The 20,399-nt window shown below is 45.9% G+C and overlaps 1 protein-coding gene across 2 annotated transcripts in view; it reads right to left on the bottom strand.

Moving 5' to 3' along the window:
- Positions 1-4,883: 4,883 nt before the first annotated feature.
- KCNJ5 (potassium inwardly rectifying channel subfamily J member 5) overlaps positions 4,884-20,399 on the bottom strand; it is a 75,716-nt gene continuing 60,200 nt past the window's right edge. For both annotated transcript variants that reach the window (XM_060251199.1, XM_060251198.1), the window contains one exon: positions 4,884-5,475. In XM_060251199.1, the coding sequence (XP_060107182.1) occupies positions 5,108-5,475 (368 nt within the window). In that variant the 3' untranslated portion in view covers positions 4,884-5,107. The remainder of the gene's footprint in view (positions 5,476-20,399) is intronic.

A 20,399-nucleotide genomic window follows, 5' to 3' on the forward strand; every position in this document is an offset into this window, starting at 1 on the left:
GTTTTTCACACCTATTTGCCTGGACCCTTTTTTGGAGATGCCGGGGATTGAACCTGGGACCTTCTGCTTCCCAAGCAGATGCTCTACCACTGAGCCACCGTCCCTCCCTGTAAAGAGTACAAAAGTATAGGAAGCGCCATGAATATATTTACAGGTCCCCTCTTCTAAACTTTACTCAGGCTTTGGTTTGCAATGTCACAGTTCATCACCTGCCCTTTCCCATAGTCTTCCTCCATGAAGGAAATAAAGGCAGTCACACATTCTGATGTGCTTCCTTGTAGGTCAGCGGAGTTAGTTTTAGGAAGGCTGGTGACAGTGTGACAAGGTGGGAACAGGAGGTGAAAAAGGGGGGAGGGGAAGTGTGAGCAAATTAGCTGAGTCTAGGCAAACAAACAGTCGATTCTTTTCCTTGCTGACAAAGCGACAATAAGTTTGGCAGCAGTTCGGAGGGCAAAAATAGACAGCGAAAATATTTATTGTAACAGTTTTCTGGCAAGTCACTATTGAACTAGTTGGATTGGTGTGGATAGATTTCTTAATGAAGCATGCCTGAAATGAAATGTTGATAAAATTTAGTGGCATTTTTTTCAAATTCATGGTATGATCAAATGAAAAGAGAAATGTGGCGATTGGGGTGCCTGTGTCATAGGGTGGTCTCCACAGGAGACTGGGGGAGAAGGGATCCACCAGAATTGCACTCTGTGACATCATGACATCGTTTACAGCCATGTAACCAGAAGTGACATCACACTGTCATGAGTTACTCTAGGATTCACTCAAAAGTCTACGGTAAAACCATAGAGTTGCTGATGAATCCTAGAGCATCCCACAACACAGTGACACTACTCCCAGATATGTGGCTGAAAATAATATTATGATGCTGTGGAACACCATTATGCCCCCCCCCAGTCCCCACTTCCACTTGCTGGAGAGAGGGCAGGCAACAAGGGTGGGAGTTTTTCCATCCCCATCAGGTAGGGTTGCTGGGTCTAGTTCAGGAAATATCTGGGGATTTTGAGGGTAGAGCCAGCAGACTTTACCGTTCCAAATAAATGAGTAAAAATACAGCAGTGCAGTTCCCCTGAATACAGTTTTCATTTCTTCCTCCTCTTTTTTTTTGCCTTTTTTTGTTCCTCAGCAGCTGCTAAATGAAAGTGAACATGCACACACTAAATGAAACTGAACACACACACTCACAAAGCAGTCAAAATAGACAGTTTGCATGCCCTCACTTTTGTGATCTCCCTGGGGCAATGGTGTATATAGCTTTACTCACTGGAGTTGCTGAATGTAACATTCTGCTGTATTTCAACTTAAGGAGAGAGACATCTGGGGGATGGAGTTTCCCTCTATCCCATAATCAGGTTTGAATTAATTAATTACTGGCCTTTTTACTATCAAACAACTTCTAATGGGACCACAAAAGAAACAGAGGGACTGGACTCTCTCACTTCCTCTCTCACATGTGACTCTGTCTCCTCACCCACTCCCTGCAGTTTCAGTCTCACTGAGTTTTAAAGGCATGCATACACCTTCCAAAAGTAGAAGCAGTTTGCAAGCTTCTAACCCTGCCTGTGATCGAAAGACATATAGTGGCTGGTGGGGAGGAGCCTACAGAACTGGGGGATCCCCCACCCAGACCTGGGGACTGGCAAGCCTACCATCAGATGAATTGCCACTCTATTATGAAACCAGGTTCTTGATACAGAAGTAGGTCAATGATCTCCAGAATGGCACCTGGAGACACTGAAGTGTCCACCAATAGCTTTGCTGGCACTAGCTTGCTTACAAAGCATCTGTCTCCTAAAGCAAACAGCAAATCCCGGATGTCTTCCACCTCAGTGGAGCAGGAAGCACCTCAGAACCCAAAATGTATCACCTTTGTATTTGCAGGGAGCATCCATTCAGAAACAACAGTCTTCATTACAGGAGGATTCTTAGCTTGCAGCCTCTTAATGTTTTGTGTTTGGCCCTAGCTTCCGTGGCAGTGGCAGCCATCTGGCGATTGTCCCATTGGCATCCATTTTGTGTAGACACTCACACCACATCCTTGGAATTCTAAAAGCTCCCACAGGCTCAAGAAGATAGGGGACCCCTGTATTAAGTAAGAGGGCAATTTTGAAATCTGTATGATCTATAGATAGGGTTACCAACCTCCTAATGGGAGTTGAAGTTCTCCTAGAATTCCAATTGATCTCCAGATAGGGTTGCCAACTTTTGATTGAGAAATTTCTGGAGATTTGGGGGGTGGAACCTGGGGAAGCATTTGGGGAGGAAAGGGACCACAGAGGGACATAATGCCACAGAGTCCTGTAAAGCAGCCATTTTGTCTGTCCGTCAGATGAAGATTAGTTGTAACCTGGAGGCTGGCAACCCTATCTCCAGACAAAATGGTTGCTTGATGGTGGACTTACACTCTGGCATTATACTCTGCTTAGGCCTCCACCTTCCTAAAACTCCACCATCCCCAGGCTCCACCCCCAAATCTCCAGAAATTTCCAAAGCCAGAGCAACCCTTTCTGTAGACCTGATTTGACCACATCCTTTCCCAGTTCTTTTTGCTTGTTTATGTTGTCATTAGACACAATGTCCTCTCCATTTTGATTTTCTGTGTTCCCAGTTCATTGTTTACTTCATAGTATATCCCCTTTATAACCAATTTATCAAAAAAATGCTGGAAAATGTGTTAACTTTAATAGGAAACAGTTACTTCAAGGGAACAGTAAATGGCATGGAAATGTACAGCTTGCACACCAAAGAAGCCAAACTGTAATACTAACAATGTGGTTTTAGAACAGGGGTGGCCAAATTGCAGCTCAGGAGCCACATGTGGCTCTTTTACACATATTGTGTGGCTCTCGAAGCCCCCACCACCCCGTTGGCCATCTTGGAGAAGGCATTTCTCTCCTTAAATAATTTCTCCAAGCCAAGCCAGATGGTGGCTTGGAGAATGCATTTAAAGTTAAAGTTGCTTTCTTTCTACTTCTCCTCCTTCCTTCCTTCCTTCCTTCCTTCCTTCCTTCCTTCCTTCCTTCCTTCCTTCCTTCCTTCCTTCCTTCCTTCCTTCCTTCCTTCCTTCCTTCATCTGGTGTTCATGTCTAGCAGCTCTCAAACATCTGACATTTATTCTATGTGGCTCTTATGTTAAGCCAGTTTGGCCATTCCTGCTTTAGATGTTCTACAGCATCACCCTAAGTAGCGTTATACCCTTCTAAGCCTTTTGAATTGAGTGGGCTTAGACAGGGGTCCCCAGCCTTTTTGAGCCTGAGGGCTCTTCTGGAATTGTGACACAGGTGGTGGGCAGAACCATAAAACAGATGCTGCAAGAGGCAATGCCAGCCCCTCAGAAGAAGCCCAAGTGCAAAGGGGAAGAGGAGTAGGCAGGGTTTTTTGGGAAAAAAATGCAGTGGGGAAAGAGAAGTGAGAGAGAATAACACTAACTCTGGGGTGGCAGCTGCCACTGAGGCTGATTCCGTACTCACCTTGCTCTGGGGCAGGCTTCTGTTGCTGTGTGGTGATTTCGCACCAGTTGCTCTATGCCACCATTCTGTATGGGAGAAACCTGTAATCTGCTGCACTGCAGTGTAAACCTGTTTTTTCAGGTTCACACTGCAGCGCGGCAAATCATGGGTTTGCCCTGCGCAAAATGGTGGTGCGGAGTGCGAAACTGCCAACTTGCTCCACACAGAAACGAAGCCTGCCCCGGAGGAAGGTGAATGCAGAATCAGCCTGAGACAATGCTGTTTTAATCTGTACAGCCAATTGGATCTCCAGTGGCCAATCAGAAGCCCTGCTGGATAAAAGCCTCACCCACTTCCTAAAGAGACTTGGTGGGTTCCAAGAATGGTGTCAGCAACTAATACAGCACCCATGGGCATCCTGTTGAGGAAAGGACCCTGCTTAAAAGGCTATAACTCTGCTTAACATTGCCCTGTGAATGCCGTTGTGTTTTGGACGACGTGGAGTTTGGTGACTGAATGCTTTTTCTATTCTTTAACAATATTGTGAATGCTGAGACTATGAGAGTTTGCGAGATGTTCTCAACAAATGTATACCCTAGCTTAGTGAGTCTGTGGATCATGTGATAGAGTTGGCCAATGAACAGCTCCGTTCAAATCCCTGGTCAGTCACTATTTTTATTCACTAGCCTTACATAATGTCTCCTCCCACCCTGCCTCAGTTCCCCACCTGTAAAATGGCAAGAAGAATGACGTCTCTTGCGGAGCTGCTGTTGATCAATGCAATAAAAAAGTTCTTTACAATGTTTTCAATGCGCTATATAAACAGGGAGGAGGAGAATTGTACCTAATAGCTTTAATATCAAAATCCAGATTTCTTGGCTGTAGCTCCCTGCTGAATGTATGCTCGCTAGCAGACGTGAGTCAGCTGAAGCATAATACGTGAAAAGAAAAAGTTCTTAGATAAGATCAAACCCATCCATTTGGGAGCAATTCCTCACCCAGTTGAAGATGGAACCTGATTGGGCTCTGCTATGGAAGCCATAAAATAGCAGAGAATCTAAAACATCCACCTGATCTCCAGCACTGAGATCCCTTGTACCAATGCCAGGGCATTTCACGTGCCTCTGGACTGGAGTCACAGTGGATACGATCCCCAAGGCAAAATACCACCCCGTGTACTGGCCCACAGAAAGTTCAACACATGCTTGGTTGAGTACAGATGGTTCTCAATCCCATCCCGTCTCCCTCCCCTTCTTTCTTTGAATTCAGCCACGACAGTGTCCAAAATGTACTGCCGTGTCAAACACGGGCAGGTTCTATAGCTACATTCCTTTTACAATACTCTCCCACCACCTGAAGAGAAGCGTTCAGAGAAACCAGCAATGAAATATCAACATTCATTATTGAGCACTTTTCCCCCCGTTTTTGTCCATGGATCTCAAAACGGTGAGTGAAGTCCCTGTAGTTTACCCCTATTTTGCAGTCAGCAGGAAAGAAGCCCAGATCATTGGAAAGACCTGTTTGTGTTCAGTCATCTGTTGGCAACAAAAACATCTTCTTCTAACCCTTCAGTTTCCCACTTGCCCTTGCGCCTCCTTGCGTGTTTGGTGCATTTGAATTGTCTATCGTTTGGCTAGCTTCTTGGGTTATAAGGACACCCTGTCTTTCACTTCTGCTGTCCCGTTGGCTCCATTCAGCTCAGCCAGCTCTTGGCCTTTCTCTGTATTCGCCTCCTTCTCGTCTTCCTGGTTTTCTCCATCTTCCTCTTTGGCCTTCTCTGGTTCCCCACCGCTCAGAAGGTTGACGCTGGAGAGGTGGCTGAGCAGATGCCCTTCCCGTAAAGATTCAGCCAGTTCTTTGGCACAGCACACGGGAGTGTTGGTTTCGTAGGTGTTGTGGAAGCTGTTGTAGTCAACTTCATAAAAGTCTTTCTCCAGGGTAAGTACAGGGGTGAAACGGTGTCCCCAGAGCACTTCTGTGTCCATGTAGGAACTCCGCGCCTGGCAAGTCATTCCTGGGTGAAGAGAAGGAATGGAAGAAACGTTACTAAGGCTGGGAGACGCAACAGAGAAAATGCAACATCAAGAGTCAGCCTTGATGCACACATTCTGTCCCCCGTTTTGCTTTAAGAGCACTTTAGTGTTGCTTCTGTACCTGATTACTTCAGGACACGGAAACATTCTTTGCCTAACAAGTTTAATAAAAAGGGATCTTATGTTTAAACCCAAAAAAGCACCAAGTAGCCAAGGAACCGAGCATCCATTTTGGAGTGCAAAAAAAGTTTGAATGCATAAAAGGGAAGTTTTAAAGGTTAACAGTGGTTTGGGCAAAGTATTTAAGTTGCAAACGCTCAGGGCTTTTTTTTTTTTTTTGAGCAGGAACGCACAGGAACACAGTTCCGGCTGGCTTGGCATCAGGAGGTGTGGCCTAATATGCAAATGGATCCCAAGCAGGCTTTTCTAAAAAAAAAACCTTGTGTGAAACAATGGTGACATCAGGGTGTGTGTGGCCTCATATGCAAATTAGTTCTTGCTGGGCTTTTTCTGCAAAAAAGGCCCTGCGAACGCTCCAACTTCCTGTGCAGTTCTGGTACTGAATGTCAGGACTTACTCTCCTATTATGTTTTTGCCTGTTCAATAAGGGGAGGAAAGTGTCACCAAGGTGCAGCTGATTTATGGCAACCCTCCTAGGGTTTTCAAGGCAAGAGACATTCGGAGGTGGTTTGACACTGCCTGCCCCCGAGTAGTAATCTCAGTGGCCTCCCAGCCAAGTACTAACCAGGGCTGACCTTGCTTAACTTCCAAGACCTGAGGAGGTCAGGCTAGCTTTAAGTATTCAGGTAGGGCATTTAATAAGTACCTCATCAACTTTCCAGCTGTAGATATCCAGGGCTTTTTTTGTAGCAGGCATTCCTTTGCATATTAGACCACAACATCTCTGATGTAAACTCTTGGAGGATTGGCTATATCAGGGGTGTGTGGCCTAATATGCAAAGGAGTTTCTGCTACAAAAAAAAGCCCTGGATATATCACACCAACCTCTATGCTGGGGTGGCCAAACTGCAGTTTGGGAGTCACATGTGGCTCTTTCACACAAATTGTGTGGCTCTCAAAGCCCCCATTACCTCATCAGCAGACTTGGAGAAGGCATTTGTCTCTTTAAATCATCAAGCTAAGCCAGCTGGAAGCTTAGGGAATGCATTTGAAGTTAAAGTTGCTTTCTTTCTACTTCTCTCCCTCACCCGTCTATTTCCTTCCTTCCTTCCTTCCTTCCTTCCTTCCTTCCTTCCTTCCTTCCTTCCTTCCTTCCTTCCTTCCTTCCTTCCTTCCTTCCTTCCTTCCTTCCTTCTTGCTCACTCTCAAACATCTGACATTCATGTTTTGTGGCTCTCAAACACCTGACAATTATTCTATGTGGCTCTTACATTAAGCAAGTTTGGTTACCTCTGGACTAGATTGACTCCAAGACCACTCCCAGGCCTAGACTCTTCAGCTTTATATGGGCTTAGTTTAGGATTGCACTGTTTAGGATGGCTGCCCTAGAGCAGGATTTGGCTCATGAAGCATAAGTTACCAATCCTCACCAGGTGTTCTTTATTGCATCTGGTGCAAACACAAGGACACAATCTTTACAAGTGTCAGGCAAGAAGTACACATTGGTCTCAGTTTTATACAGGATCTAGATCTCTGGGTTGTGAAAACGGTCATGCGTTTTGGATAGGCAAGCAGAATGAGTCCAGCGTAAAGACTGTAAAAGGTAATAGAAGCATTACCCTGTGTTCTCATGCTGACAATAATGATTTCTTGATGGCCTAGAAATGAGAGGATTGTTGGCTCCCACCAGGATACAAGACCTGAAGAAACTCACTCATATTAGTCAGATTTTAAAAATGTTAACTTGATGCCTGAAGCTCCAAAGTGGTTTTATATGTGCATTGATGTTACCCCATCTCTCCTTCCTTGCTGGGTAATGGTGAACTTTTTCTGTTGAAGAGTCTGAAGTTGTCATTGGTTAGAGCTGCCAACTTCAGCTTGGGAAATTCCAGGAGATCTGGGGCAGTGCCTGGAGATGGTGGAGTTTGGGGAGGGAGGGAGCTCAGTGGGGTTGTGATATCAGAGAGTCTGCCCCCCCCCCCCCCAAGCTATCACTTCCTCTGGGAGAATTGATCTCTAAAGTCTGGAGATAAGCTGTAATTATAGAAGACTGGTGGTAACCCTCTTATTGGCTGAGATGGGCTTTGCGATGGTTTAGTATCAGGGGTTTTTTTTGTAGCAGGAATGCCTTTGCATATTAGGCCATACACCCCGAATGTAGCCAATCCTCCTGGAGCTTACAGTAGGCACTGTACTAAGAGCCCTGTAAGCTCTTGGAGGATTGGCTGCCTCAAGGGGTGTGGTGTAATATGCAAAGGAGTTCCTGCTACAAAAAAAGCCCTGGTTAATATATTTGTGTATCTTGTCATGCATGGAGCTAGTGCTTGATGCTATGAGTTCCTGAAGCACTGTTTGTGCTTGTCATACCAATATCTGCTGTCGCATCACAGCAGATTTCTGGCAACCCCTCATGGGGTTTTCAAGGCAAGGAAGGAACAGAGGTGGTTTTGCCATTGCCTTCCTCTGCATAGCCTGGACTTCTTTGGGGGGCTTCCCATCTGAGCACTAATAATGGCCAGCCTGTCCCAGCTCTGAAAAGCTTGGACTAGTCTGGACTATGCAGGCTGCTCTAGATTCTTACTGTGAATTTTATACTGTTCTTAGTACATCAGTATCTAATTTGGTAGCACAGTTTTATTCACTGTTAGCGCATGTTTTCGACTGTTCTCGTTGCATTCTTCCAATTGTGTGATCTGCTTTGAGTCTTGGGTGAACTCTAAATTAAGTAAATAAGTAAGTCGAAGAGTAATAAAAATGAATATTTGAACGGGACATGAATGTTTTTGCTACATGTGAAAGCCCAGCAAAAAGTGAAATTTCACATCCAACCAGGGCTTTTTTGTAGCAGGAGCTCCTTTGCATATTAGGCCACACTCACCCTGATGTAACCAATCCTCCAAGATCTTACAGGGCTCTTAGTACAGGGCCTACTGTAAGCTCCAGGAGGATTGGCTACATCAGGGGTGTGTGGCCTAATATGCAAAGGAGTTCCTGCTACAAAAAAGCCCTGCATCCAACCAGAGCCAGATTAACAATTAGGTCAAGCAGGCACTGGTCTATGGCCCCCCATGCCTTTAGGGGCCCCAGGCTGGCTTCCCCCTCAGTCCTCCCCCTGCTTTCAGCCCTGCACACACAGCCAGCAACTGAGCCACGCTTTGCCCTACTTGGCTGGTGGAGCTGCTGCTGGCGTCATCACCAAGTCTGTTTCTCTCTGCCTCTCCCCTGCAGTTTTGTTAAAGGGGCTTTTGAGAAGGTGCCTGCAGGCTGCAGCAGGGGCCACAGGTGGTGGGGTGGGCGCTCCAACTCTGAGATAATTTGTGAGGGGCCCCCCAAGATTTCAACTGCCTAGGGGCCTCCACAGGGTTTAATCCAGCACTGCATACAACCAAGATGATTAGGGGGCTGGAGCACCTATTCTATGAGGAAAGGCTGAAGAACATGGGACTTATCAGTTTCGAAAAGAGACCACTAGATTTTATAATACAATGATATATGACAGAGGTTTATAAAATTATGCATGGGGTGGACAGAGTTATCAAACAGATTTTTTTTTCTCCCTCTCCCGAAATACTAGAACTTGAGGGCATCTAATGAAGCCGATGGGTGGTACATTCAGGATGGACATAAAGAAATACTTTTTTACACAGAGAGTGGTTAAAATATGGAATTCACTGCCAGAGGCTGTAGTCAAGGTCACAGGATAGACAGCTTTAAAAGGGAATTAGATAGATGGATGGAGGATAAGTCTATCAACAGCTACTAGCAGGGCTTTTTTTTGTAGAAAAAGCCCAGCAGGGACTTCTTTGCACATTAGGCTGCACCCCTTGACATCATCATTGTTTTGCACAAGGCTTTTTTGTAGAAAAAGCCCAGCAGGAACTCATATGCATATTTATTTTAGTTTTATAAAATAAAAAGCCAGTTTGGTGTAGTGGTTAAGTGTGCAGACTCTTATCTGGGAGAACCGGGTTTGATTCCCCACTCCTCCACTTGCACCTGCTGGAATGGCCTTGGGTCAGCCATAGCTCTGGCAGAGGTTGTCCTTGAAAGGGCAGCTGCTGTGAGAGCCCTCTCCAGCCCCACCCACCTCACAGGATGTCTGTTATGGGGGAGGAAGGTAAAGGAGATTGTGAGCCACTCTGAGACTCTTTGGAGTGGAAGGCGGGATATAAATCCAATATCTTATTATTATTATTATTATTATTATATTTATATCCTGCCTTCCCCTGACAGGCTCAGTGGCTAACAACTCTATTAGGCCACACCCCCTGACACCAAGCCAGACGAAACTGCATTCCTGTGCGTTTCTGCTCTAAAAATACCCTTGATGACTGAGGGGAACCTCCATAATTTCAGAGGCACTAATCCGCTGTATCCCAGAGCCAGGAGGCAGCATCAGGGGAAAGACTCAGCCTCTATGCCTTGTTGCTGGCCCTTCAGAGGCACTGGCTGGCCACTGCGTGAGACAGTATACTGGACAAGATAGACTATTAGTCTGATCCAGCAGGGCTCTTTGTACATTCTTATCCCTTTCTTTAATATTGTTTCTCATCAAGCTTTTAAATCTTCTCAAGAAGATGACTGGAAAGGAACAAAAAAGAAATGATTTATTTTTCTTTTTGCACTTGAAACTAGGCTAGAAATCTCTCCAGCCCAGCCGGCTGTCAAGAGAAGATGTCTGTTATTGTAGGCTTCTGGGCAGACAGAAACAACAAGAACAGTGTTAGTCACGGAATTCTGGCTTTCAGCAAATGCAGGAATGAGGAAGTGCAAGGGCTGCTATGAACAATATTGTGCCAGTGGAGGAAAACGAAGGCACAGTGTTCTGGACTGGACGAGTGGGCCTCACTCAGGAAGTGATAGGCTTGGCTAGGAATTTAGAAGAAGAAGAAGATGAAGAAGATATTGGATTTATATCCCGCCCTCCACTCCGAAGAGTCTCAGAGCGGCTCACAATCTCCTTTACCTTCCTCCCCCACAACAGACACCCTGTGAGGTGGGTGGGGCTGGAGAGGGCTCTCACAGCAGCTGCCCTTTCAAGGACAACCTCTACCAGAGCTATGGCTGACCCAAGGCCATGCTAGCAGGTGCAAGTGGAGGAGTGGGGAATCAAACCCGGTTCTCCCAGATAAGAGTCCGCACACTTAACCACTACACCAAACTGGTTCTCACGCCAAACTGGTTCCTATCGGCAGGTCAGAAAGAATCCTTGATTCTTTTGGGGTGCAGTAACATCATCTTAGCAAGGGCAGTGTAGTCTGAATAGGGTTGCCAGGCTACCAAGAAGGCCAGCTGAAACCACTGGCAAAAAATAGAAAGAAATATAAACACAAAAGAAAATCAGGAATATTTGCTCATGAATATGCATGACACTGCCTTATACTGGATCAGACCATTGGTCCATCAAGGTCAGCACTGTCTATTCAGACTGGCAGCAAACTCTCTGGGGTTCCACATCATCTACTTCCCAGTCTTTTTAAACTGGAGATGCCAGGGACTGAGCCTGGGGCCTTCTTCATGCAAAGCAGAGGCTCTTCCACTGAGCCACAGCTCCTCATGGTGAGCAAGGAGATGCAATCCCTCTGTGGCTGAACCATAAAACCACACTGTGCAAGGCTCCAGGCAATACCGAATCCCTCCTTCCATCCACAGAATGCCAAAATGAGTATTGTGCTAGGTATCTTTGCCCTGACCTGGATGGCACAGGTTAGTTTGATCTCATCTGATCTCAGAAGCTAAGCATGAGTACTGGGGTCCCTACACAGAAACAAGCAATGACAAACCACCCCTGTTTGTCTCTTGCCTTGAAAAGTCCTGCGGAGTCTCCACAAATCAGCGGCAACTTGATTGCTCTTTCCACCACTATGAATTCTCATCACTTATCAGCAGTGGCCAAAGTAGGGCTGGCCGATTCTAGGAAGGCATCGCTCCTCCTTCTTTGAGAGTTGGTTGAGGAGAGTCAGTTTTGACACTTGGCTCCAGGCAATGGCTTTTGATTGTCTCTTCCATACCTGAACCTCCCGACTAGAAATCCAACTGCCCCTAGCATGGCTACCTGAACTAGAAATACAATCTCAGACAGCAGAAAGGAGGTCTTCTCTTGACTGCCCATCCAGTAGAAGATATCAGATTTTTATCCCGCCCTATACTCTGAATCTCAGAGTCTCAGAGTGGTCACAATCTCCTTTACCTCCCCACCCTCACAACAGACACCCTGTGAGGTAGGTAGGGATGAGAGAGCTCTTATAGCAGGTGCCTTTTCAAGGATAACTCCTATGAGAGCTATGGCTGACCCAAGGCCTTTCCAGCAGATGCCAGTGGAAGAGTGGGGAATCAAACCTGGTTTCCCAGGTAAGAGTCCACACACTTAACCACTACACCAAACTCAGTACTGAGTTCAAGACAGTCTCAGAGATTTCACATCAATGCCTGACTCTGAATTGGCTCTCCGAACAGCCTTTGGTATCTTATGCTGATTTGGAACTCCACAGACGATCTGCAGTTCTTTCTTTCCTGCTGTAAGTGTTCAATTAAGGCTGGAATAATGGAAAACCAACCACATGCTGTATTCTGCAGAAGTTGCCTTTTTTAATTGTTTAACCCCAGGGGTGCACAGAGCCAGCACGACTGAAGCAACTTGTAATTGCTCCAGAATGCCATTCAGAGGTTCCTTTTGAGCTCGCGTGCATCTGCATCCATCATACAGGGATGCAGCGCCTGACAGCCCTGACTTCTTTCGGAAAGGAAGACTGCCTTGTCCTTGCCTCAAAATCCCATTGAGGGCCTGCCTTGGAGGCTGCCTTTGCTCTCCAGCCCGGGCTCATTAGTGCACTTTTTCATTTTCCGTGTTAATTATTCCTCCGCTCCAATGAAGTCGACAACAGAGGTGTTAAGACAAAAGAGATGCGCTTCATTAACTGCAGGCGGAGGCTGCTGCTTCGTTGCTGGCAGGCAGGGTGACCTCTGTGTTTGGCATTTCCCCCCCCCCAAATCTGCTCAGTGGTAGACAGGAGACCCTCAGGGTCAATTCGGACAGGATGTTTTCCTTTGCAGCAGCACACGGGGAAGCAATGCTCAGAGATGCAGGCGGGTGAGTTCTAGGGTTGCCAAGTCCAATTTAAGAAATATCTGGGGACTTTGGGGGTGGAGCCAGGATACTTTGGGGGTGGAGCCAGGGGACATTGGGGTGGAGCCAAGATCAAGGCTGTGACAAACATAATTGAACTCCAAAGGGAGTTCTGGCCATCACATTTAAAGGGACAGCACACCTTCCATAGGAAGTAATGAAGGATAAGGGCACTTTCTTTTGGGGCTCATAGAATTGGACCCCCTTGTCCAATCGTTTTGAAACTTGGCAAATATTTTGGGGGGAGACACTAGATGCTGTAGTGAAAATTTGGTGCATCTACCTCAAAAAACAGCACCCCCCCCCCAGAGCCCCAGATACCCGCGGATCAATTCTCCATTATTTTCTATGGGAATAAATCTCCCAAGGGAATAACAGAGTTCCCAGCAGACATTTCCCTCCCCTCCCCCCGCTTTCTGACGACCCTGAAGCGGGGGGAGGGCCTCCAAACCGGGGGATCCCCTACCCCCACCTGGGGATTGGCAACCCTAGTGAGTTCGTTATATTGACATTACATCCAAAGTTTAAAAATCATATGGAAATCAAGAGTGACAAGTCAGACACTCGGATTGTCCACAAGGAGCTTAACTCAATAACAATACTTGACATTTATCTAGCGGGTTTGGTGTTCAAAAGGCTTTGTGCACATTATTCCGGGCAAAGTTACAGCAGCCCTTTGCAGCGTGAGGTGGCGGAACGATAGTGCAGTTGAATGGCATGCAGAGGGTCCCAGGTTCAGTCCCTAGCATCTTCACTTAAAAGGCACAGGAAGTGATATAAAAGATTTGCACCTGAGACCCTGGAAAGCTGTTGCCAGACACAGGAGAGAATACTGACCTTGGCTGGTCTGGCTCAACAGAGGGCAGCTTTAGTCTTGTTCTCTGTTTAGCCATGAAGCTTATTGGTTAACCCTGGAACGGCACCTGTATTGTGAAATCTGCATCCAAGGATCTGGCATACCTGTCTCATTTCTACCATCAAGACATTCTCATTTCAGAGAGCTCTGATCTGTTGAAGCAGGATTTAGAGTGTGTTTTTTCTGCTGTCTGCTTAGAGTGCATATTATGTGATGTTTATTGGTGTTAGATTGCATTTTTATATGTCATGTTATGTATACCTGCATTGAAAATTGACCATGGCTCAATCCTACAGTAGATTCCATAGTCCTCAGTGTGGTCTACTTCCTATCTATCACATGTCTATCTCATCTTTTCTTTAAGGAAACCCATATATTTCTCTAATAGATGCATAGGATTGGCCTGCAAAAACTAGGGTTGTCAACCCATCTTCTTGGGAACATTTGGGAGGGCAGAGACAAGCAAAATAGTGTTGCGCAATGCTGCAATGTCATTTCTTGCTGGGAACCTGGAAGTGATGTCACTGAACATATGAAGTTGCCTTATACTGAAACAGACCCTTGGTCCATCGAAGTCAGTATTGTCTACCCAGACTGGCAGCGGCTCTCCAGGGTCTCAAGCTGAGGTTTTTCGCACCTATTTGCCTGGACCCTTTTTAGTTGGAGATGCCAGGGATTGAAACTGGGACCTTCTGCTTCCCAAGCAGATGCTCTACCACTGAACTACCACCCTCCCCTTACTGTGTCACACTATGTTCTAGGGCAGGGGTGTTGAACTCATTTGTTTCATTTGTTATGAGGGCCGGATCTGACATAAATGAGGCCTCGTTGGGCTGGGCTGTGTTGGACCAGGCTGTGTGTGTACCTATTAAGATTAGGTAGCAGAGATATAAACTTTATAAAGGACACAGACAAACACGATTAAAGATTTTTTTAAAAAAAAACCCCTTAAAATAAAACATGCTTGAGACAATCGCACTTGTTGGTCTTAGAGGTGCTTTCTTTGTATCTCACCCATTGGATCCAGGAAACTGGGCAAAAGAAGCTCTAACTCTTTCCTTCCTTCTCCAGAGGGCCAGGAGGGGGAGGAGCCTCAGCGAACAGAAGGAAGGGAGGCTTGGCTCAGGTGCTCTGCTGTGCAATTGAGAGAGCCTGTCAAAGCAAGTTCTCCCTCCCCTCTCCCTTCCCAAGGGAGGAGCCTCAGCCAATGGAGAAAGTAGAGACTTTGCTCTGTAGTTCCTATGCTATTGAGCAAGCCTCGCAAAGAAAGCTGTTATGCAGAAGGAAGCAAGAGAGAGGGAGAAGGAAGCAGATAACAGCCAGTTGCTTGGGGGCCTGATAGGATCCCTTCAAGGGTCTAAAAAAGCCCAGCAGGAACTCATTTGCATATGAGGCCACATACCCTGATGCCAAGCTAGTCAGAACTGCGTTCCTGTGCATTCCTGCTAAACAACAAAAAAAAAAGCTCTGTACTCACCCAGTGCCATCTTGACCTCACACAATAGCAGTTCAAAGAATAATCTCAAGCAGGACTACTCAGAATCCTACTCAGATCAATTAAATAGGTTGTAATTCCAGGAAAGTGTTCTTTAGGATTGGCTTGCTAGCAGTTCAACTAGGAGTCTGCTTTAATCAAACAGAGGAATGGACCAAAGAAGGTAATTTCAGAACACATGGAGGAATTGTTGCTGCCATCTAGCCAGGGTGCAAAAGGAATGGTCATAAATATTCTATCATTTCTCTAATTAGGTCGAGTGCATCATTTGTTAACAACAACATGTGCCATAAAGTGGATGTAAAAATTAGTACCCCATTTGCACTAATTAATCTAACAAAAACTCCAATCTCTGAAAAATTTGTTATCATCCCTCATCAAAAACACATTGAAAGGTAGTTTGGGCTCAGTTCCCAATTTGTTCCATCCAGGGGAGATCTCATCCACACTCAGCTCACTTTGATTTCCATGCTGGAGGGAAATTTCAGGATTCTACCTCTTCTGAAAGCTCCCTGGGTTTGTAAAAGGCCCTGGGCTTTGGAAATTCAAAAGAAGGCAAGCATCAAAAGAGAAATGCCGGTTTGCCCCATGCATTATGGGAAGAGCAAATCTTGCTTCTTTCTTTTGTTTTTAATTATGCCAGTGACAGAGGGAAGGTAATGTTGACAGCATTATCCTGCAGCATATCTCGGTGCATATTTCTGTGTCCCAACGTTTAATTTCTTTTTGCTTTCAGCTCAGAATTTCCTAAGGCCAAGGACAAAGGAACCAAAAGGAATATGAAAGGAACACAGGACATCAGATTTAATCTCAGGCTAAGGTACTCCTTTCCATAGAAGAGAAAAGCATGCCTTAAAACCTCGCTCTCTGAATTTCAGTTCACTGATAGAATCTGAAGGCCATTCCACACAAGAAATGTCTCATAAAGATATAATAAATGGCCTTATGACTGTACACAGGAAACAATAATGGGTGAACATTTCTGTGGTCAGGGCTTTTTTTGTAGAAAAAGCCCAGCAGGAACTCATTTACATATTAGGCCACACCCCCTGACACCACCATTGTTTCGTGCAGGACTTTTTTGTAGGGAAAGCTCAGCAGGAACTCATTTGCCTATTAGGCCACACCCCCTGACACTAAGCCAACTGGAACTGTGTTCCTGCTCAAAAAAAGCTCTGTCTGTGCTCAACCCAACCCCACTTTCATTTTGTGAGTGTGTCTGATGAATGCCTGAAAATGCCCGATCGGTCGACAATTCTCTCTTGAGAAATTCCTGAAGGTTTGGGGGTGAACCGATGGGCAGTGACCATTTACCACTGAGCCTGGACTGAAGGGTTTTTTTTTGGGGGGGGGGGGGGCTGGGGTGCCTGGGGAGCAGCCATTTCCTCCAGTGAACTCTGCAATCTGAAAATCAGTTGTAGTACTAGAAGGATGCCACGCCCTAAACTGAGGTTGGCAACTAGGGATGCCAGCCTCCAGGTGGGACCTGGGGACCCGTTGGAATTACAGCTCATCTCCAGGCTCAGTCCCCATAGAGGAAATGGTTGCTTTGGAGGGTGTGGCATTGTACCCCACTGAGGTCCCTGTTCTCCTCAGCCTCCATCCCCTAGAGTTCCCCAACCTGGCAACCCTATCCCCAGCCAGTGGCCAGAGGTGGGGACCTGGCAACTAATGCTTATACATATGTGCAGGGCTTTTTCTTTTTGAGCAGGAACACACCGGAATGCAATTCTGGATGACTTAGTGTCAAGGGGGTGTGGCCTAATATGTAAATGTTCCTGCTGGGCTTTTTCTACAAAAAGCCCTGCATGTAGGCATGCACACACACAAAAGTGCCAATTCCCTTCCCCAACAGCCCCCCTTCAATACACAGGCCCTTACATTTCCAAAAGAGTGGGAGTAAGAAGCCCTATGTGGGGTGTTTGACTGGGGTCCATCCTGCCTGTAAACTTACTATTTCCAGCCTATTCCAGCATGAATTACCTTGACTTGAATGGAAAAATCTTGTCAGACCCTGAAGAACTGTTGCCAGTCTGAGTAGACAATATTGACCTTGACGGACCAATGGTCTGATTTGGCATAAGGTGAGAGATCTACCTCACCCTCTAGAATTGTTTTCAGAATCCAGAATTTCAAATTGCTTTCCATACGTCTGAAAAGCAGAGAAATTCTGGATTACAGAAAGGATTCTACAGTCTGTGAGACTCAGTTCCATCAAGGACTGAAGGAAGAAAGGGTAGTTTGGGATTTATCCCTCAAAAACTCTGGCACTTTCAGGGAAACTGTTGCTTACTGATGTTTATTTTTAGGAAAATGGATACATGACAACACAATCTGTGAAACAAAGGGGAGGGACGGTGGCTCAGTGGTAGAGCATCTGCTTGGGAAGCAGAAGGTCCCAGGTTCAATCCCCAGCATCTCCAAAAAAGGGTCCAGCAAATAGGTGTGAAAAACCTCAGCTTGAGACTCTGGAGAGCTGCTGCCAGTCTGAGAAGACAATACTGACTTTGATGGACCAAAGGCCTGATTCAGTATAAGGCAGCTTGATATGTTCATATGTGAACTTGTTTCGTGAGAATGATATAGCCCCATCTTGTTAGATCTTGAAGCTAAGCAGTGTTGATACTTGGAAGGGAAACCTTCAAGGAAGACTCTGCACAGGAAGACATAGGAAAACCACCTCTGCTTCTCACTTGCCTTGAAAGCCCCTTGCTGGAGTCACCATCAGCCGACTGATTGGGAAGATGGAGGCCTGCCTGCTGATCTACCTTATCACTGCAGCTTGTTCTCTAAGCTTCTCTACAATGGATGGGACATTTTAAAAAACAAATTGAGCATTCATGGGGCTTGATTCAACCAGATTTTTCCATTCGTGAAAAGGAGGGAGTAAAGCATCCTGCTCAACCCACCCAAACAGTCTATTCTGGAGTTCATTGAACCTGCAGGGACAAAAGCCATGTGGGACACAGGGTGTTACAAAGAAGAGAACTGGGTGATGATTCAATGAAAGACATCTCTAGATTCATCCCATTGTGTCCCTCCATTTCTTAGGTAACCTATAGCATCCCAAGACATTCCTGGCTCCACTGATGGACCTCCTGATGGCACTTGGGAGTTTTTTGGTCACCATGTGACACAGAGTGTTGGACTGGATGGGCCATTGGTCTGATCCAACATGGCTTCTCTTATGTTCTCATGTGCATGGCTGTGAACCCTTCATTCTATTCATGCTCATAAGAATACCTAGTAAGAATGTTGCATTTCTATAACACTTGAAAGACTTTGTAATGCTTCTCATTCATAAGCTCAGGAATCCTCATGAAGACCCTTTAAAAAGGACCAGGAGAGACCATGGCTCAATGGAAGAGCCTCTGCTTTGTAGTCAGAAGGTCCCAAGTTCAATCCCTGGCATCTCCAGTTGAAAGGGCTAAGCAGTAGGTAACATGCAGGACCTCTGCCTGAGACCCTGGAGAGCTGCTGCCAGTTTGAGTTGACAATATTGACCTTGATGGATCAACAGTCTGATTCAACATGAAGTAGCTTCATGTGTTCATGAAGGAAGGTGAGAGATTACTGCTTGTTCAAGCCTATCTTCATTGCCAAGGGGAGATTTTGAACCAGGATTTGCTGTAGATCAGAAAAGAAGCCTGTGATTTTCTTGATAGTGTTAAACAACCAGCTTCTTCTTAATCCTCCTCTCCCAGCATCTTATTTAGCCAAGGATAACAGACTGAATCTTTTAGTTTGGTGCTGACAACACAAATAACAAATGGGGGTTTCATTGTCAACATGACACAGGTAGAGTAGGAGTGCTGGCAGGCAACGGAGATCAGCTAGAAAGTCTAGGAGACGGCGCAGACCATTTTGTCATGCGGATGGACGGCTGGAGGGTGAAAAAATTGTATTCTCTAATGTTCTCTAATTGAATCAGCCAAGTCATTCATCAAATAACTCAGACAAATCTGAGTGCGTGCAGGGGGTGAGCTGCCAGTTGCTTGTTTTTTAAAGGCTGCTTTGTTTTTATAGTCACGTAAAAAAAAAAAAACTCCATTGAGCATATGAACATATGAAACTGCCTTAAACTGAATCAGACCTTGGTCTATCAAAGTCAGTATTGTCTACTCAGACTGGCAGCTGCTCTCCAGGGACTCAAGCTGAGGTTTTTCACGCCTCTTTGCCTGGACCCTTTTCAGTTGGAGATGCTGGGGATTGAACCTGGGACCTTCTGCTTCCCAAGCAGATGCTCTACCACTGAGCCATCGTCCCTCCCCTAAGCAGGGACCTTTTTGATCTGAAACAAAGGAGCAGCTGTTACTGAAAATCTGATGCACAGACATTTGGACAGTTTCTTGGGAGTAAGCCCCACTGAATAAGTTGGGACCTCCTTCTGAGGAGACCCGTGAAGGCTCACTCCCTTTGCATTTCAACTGGTTTTAAGAAAGTGAAAGCACTCTGAGAATTGATCTCAGTTTCCCCCTGCAAGTTTTTTTTTTTTGACAGTGAAATATTTTCCAGCAGTTCTCTGGAAAGTGCAAACATTCAGGGGATGTAGGGTTGCCAACCTCCAGGTGGAGCTTGAAGATCTCCTACTATTATGACAGAAATCTGTTCCTCTGGAGAAACTGGCTGCTTTGGAATAGACTCTATGGCAGGGGTGTCAAACTCATTTGTTACGAGGGCTGGATCTGACATAAATGAGACCTTGTTGGGCTGAGCCAGGCTATGTCATGTGTGTACCTCTTTAAAATTAGGTAGCAGAGATATAAACTTTTTAAAGGACACAAACACGACTAAAGATTTTTTAACTTAGCACTTTTTAAAACTTAACATTAGCACTTGTTGGTCATAAAGGTGCTTCCTTTGTATTTCTCCCATGGGATCCAGGGAACTGGGCAAAGGAAGCTCTGGCTCTTTCCCTCCCTCCCTCCCCAGGGGACCAGGAGGGGGAGGAGTCTCAATGAATGGAGAAAACAGAGGTTTTGCTCTGTAGCTCTTGTGTGATTGAGCAAGCCTTGTGGAGCAAGCTGAGATGCAGAAGGAAGCAAGAGAGAGGGAGAAGGAAACAGACAAGAGCCAGTTGCTTGGAGGCCTTATAGAAGCCCTCCAAGGGCCAAATTCGGCCCTGGGCCGCATGTTTGACACCCCTGCTCTATGGCATTGTATGCTGCTAAGGTCTCTTCCCTCCCTAAATCCTGCTCTCCCCAGGCTCTGCTCCCCCAAATTTCCAGGTATTTCTCCACCCAGAACTGGCAACTCATTAGATATTTGTGATGTCTGTAATCTGGGTTTCTCTGTACATACAATCAAA

Source organism: Heteronotia binoei, chromosome 12, assembly GCF_032191835.1.
Source record: "Heteronotia binoei isolate CCM8104 ecotype False Entrance Well chromosome 12, APGP_CSIRO_Hbin_v1, whole genome shotgun sequence".
Taxonomy (NCBI): domain Eukaryota; kingdom Metazoa; phylum Chordata; class Lepidosauria; order Squamata; family Gekkonidae; genus Heteronotia; species Heteronotia binoei.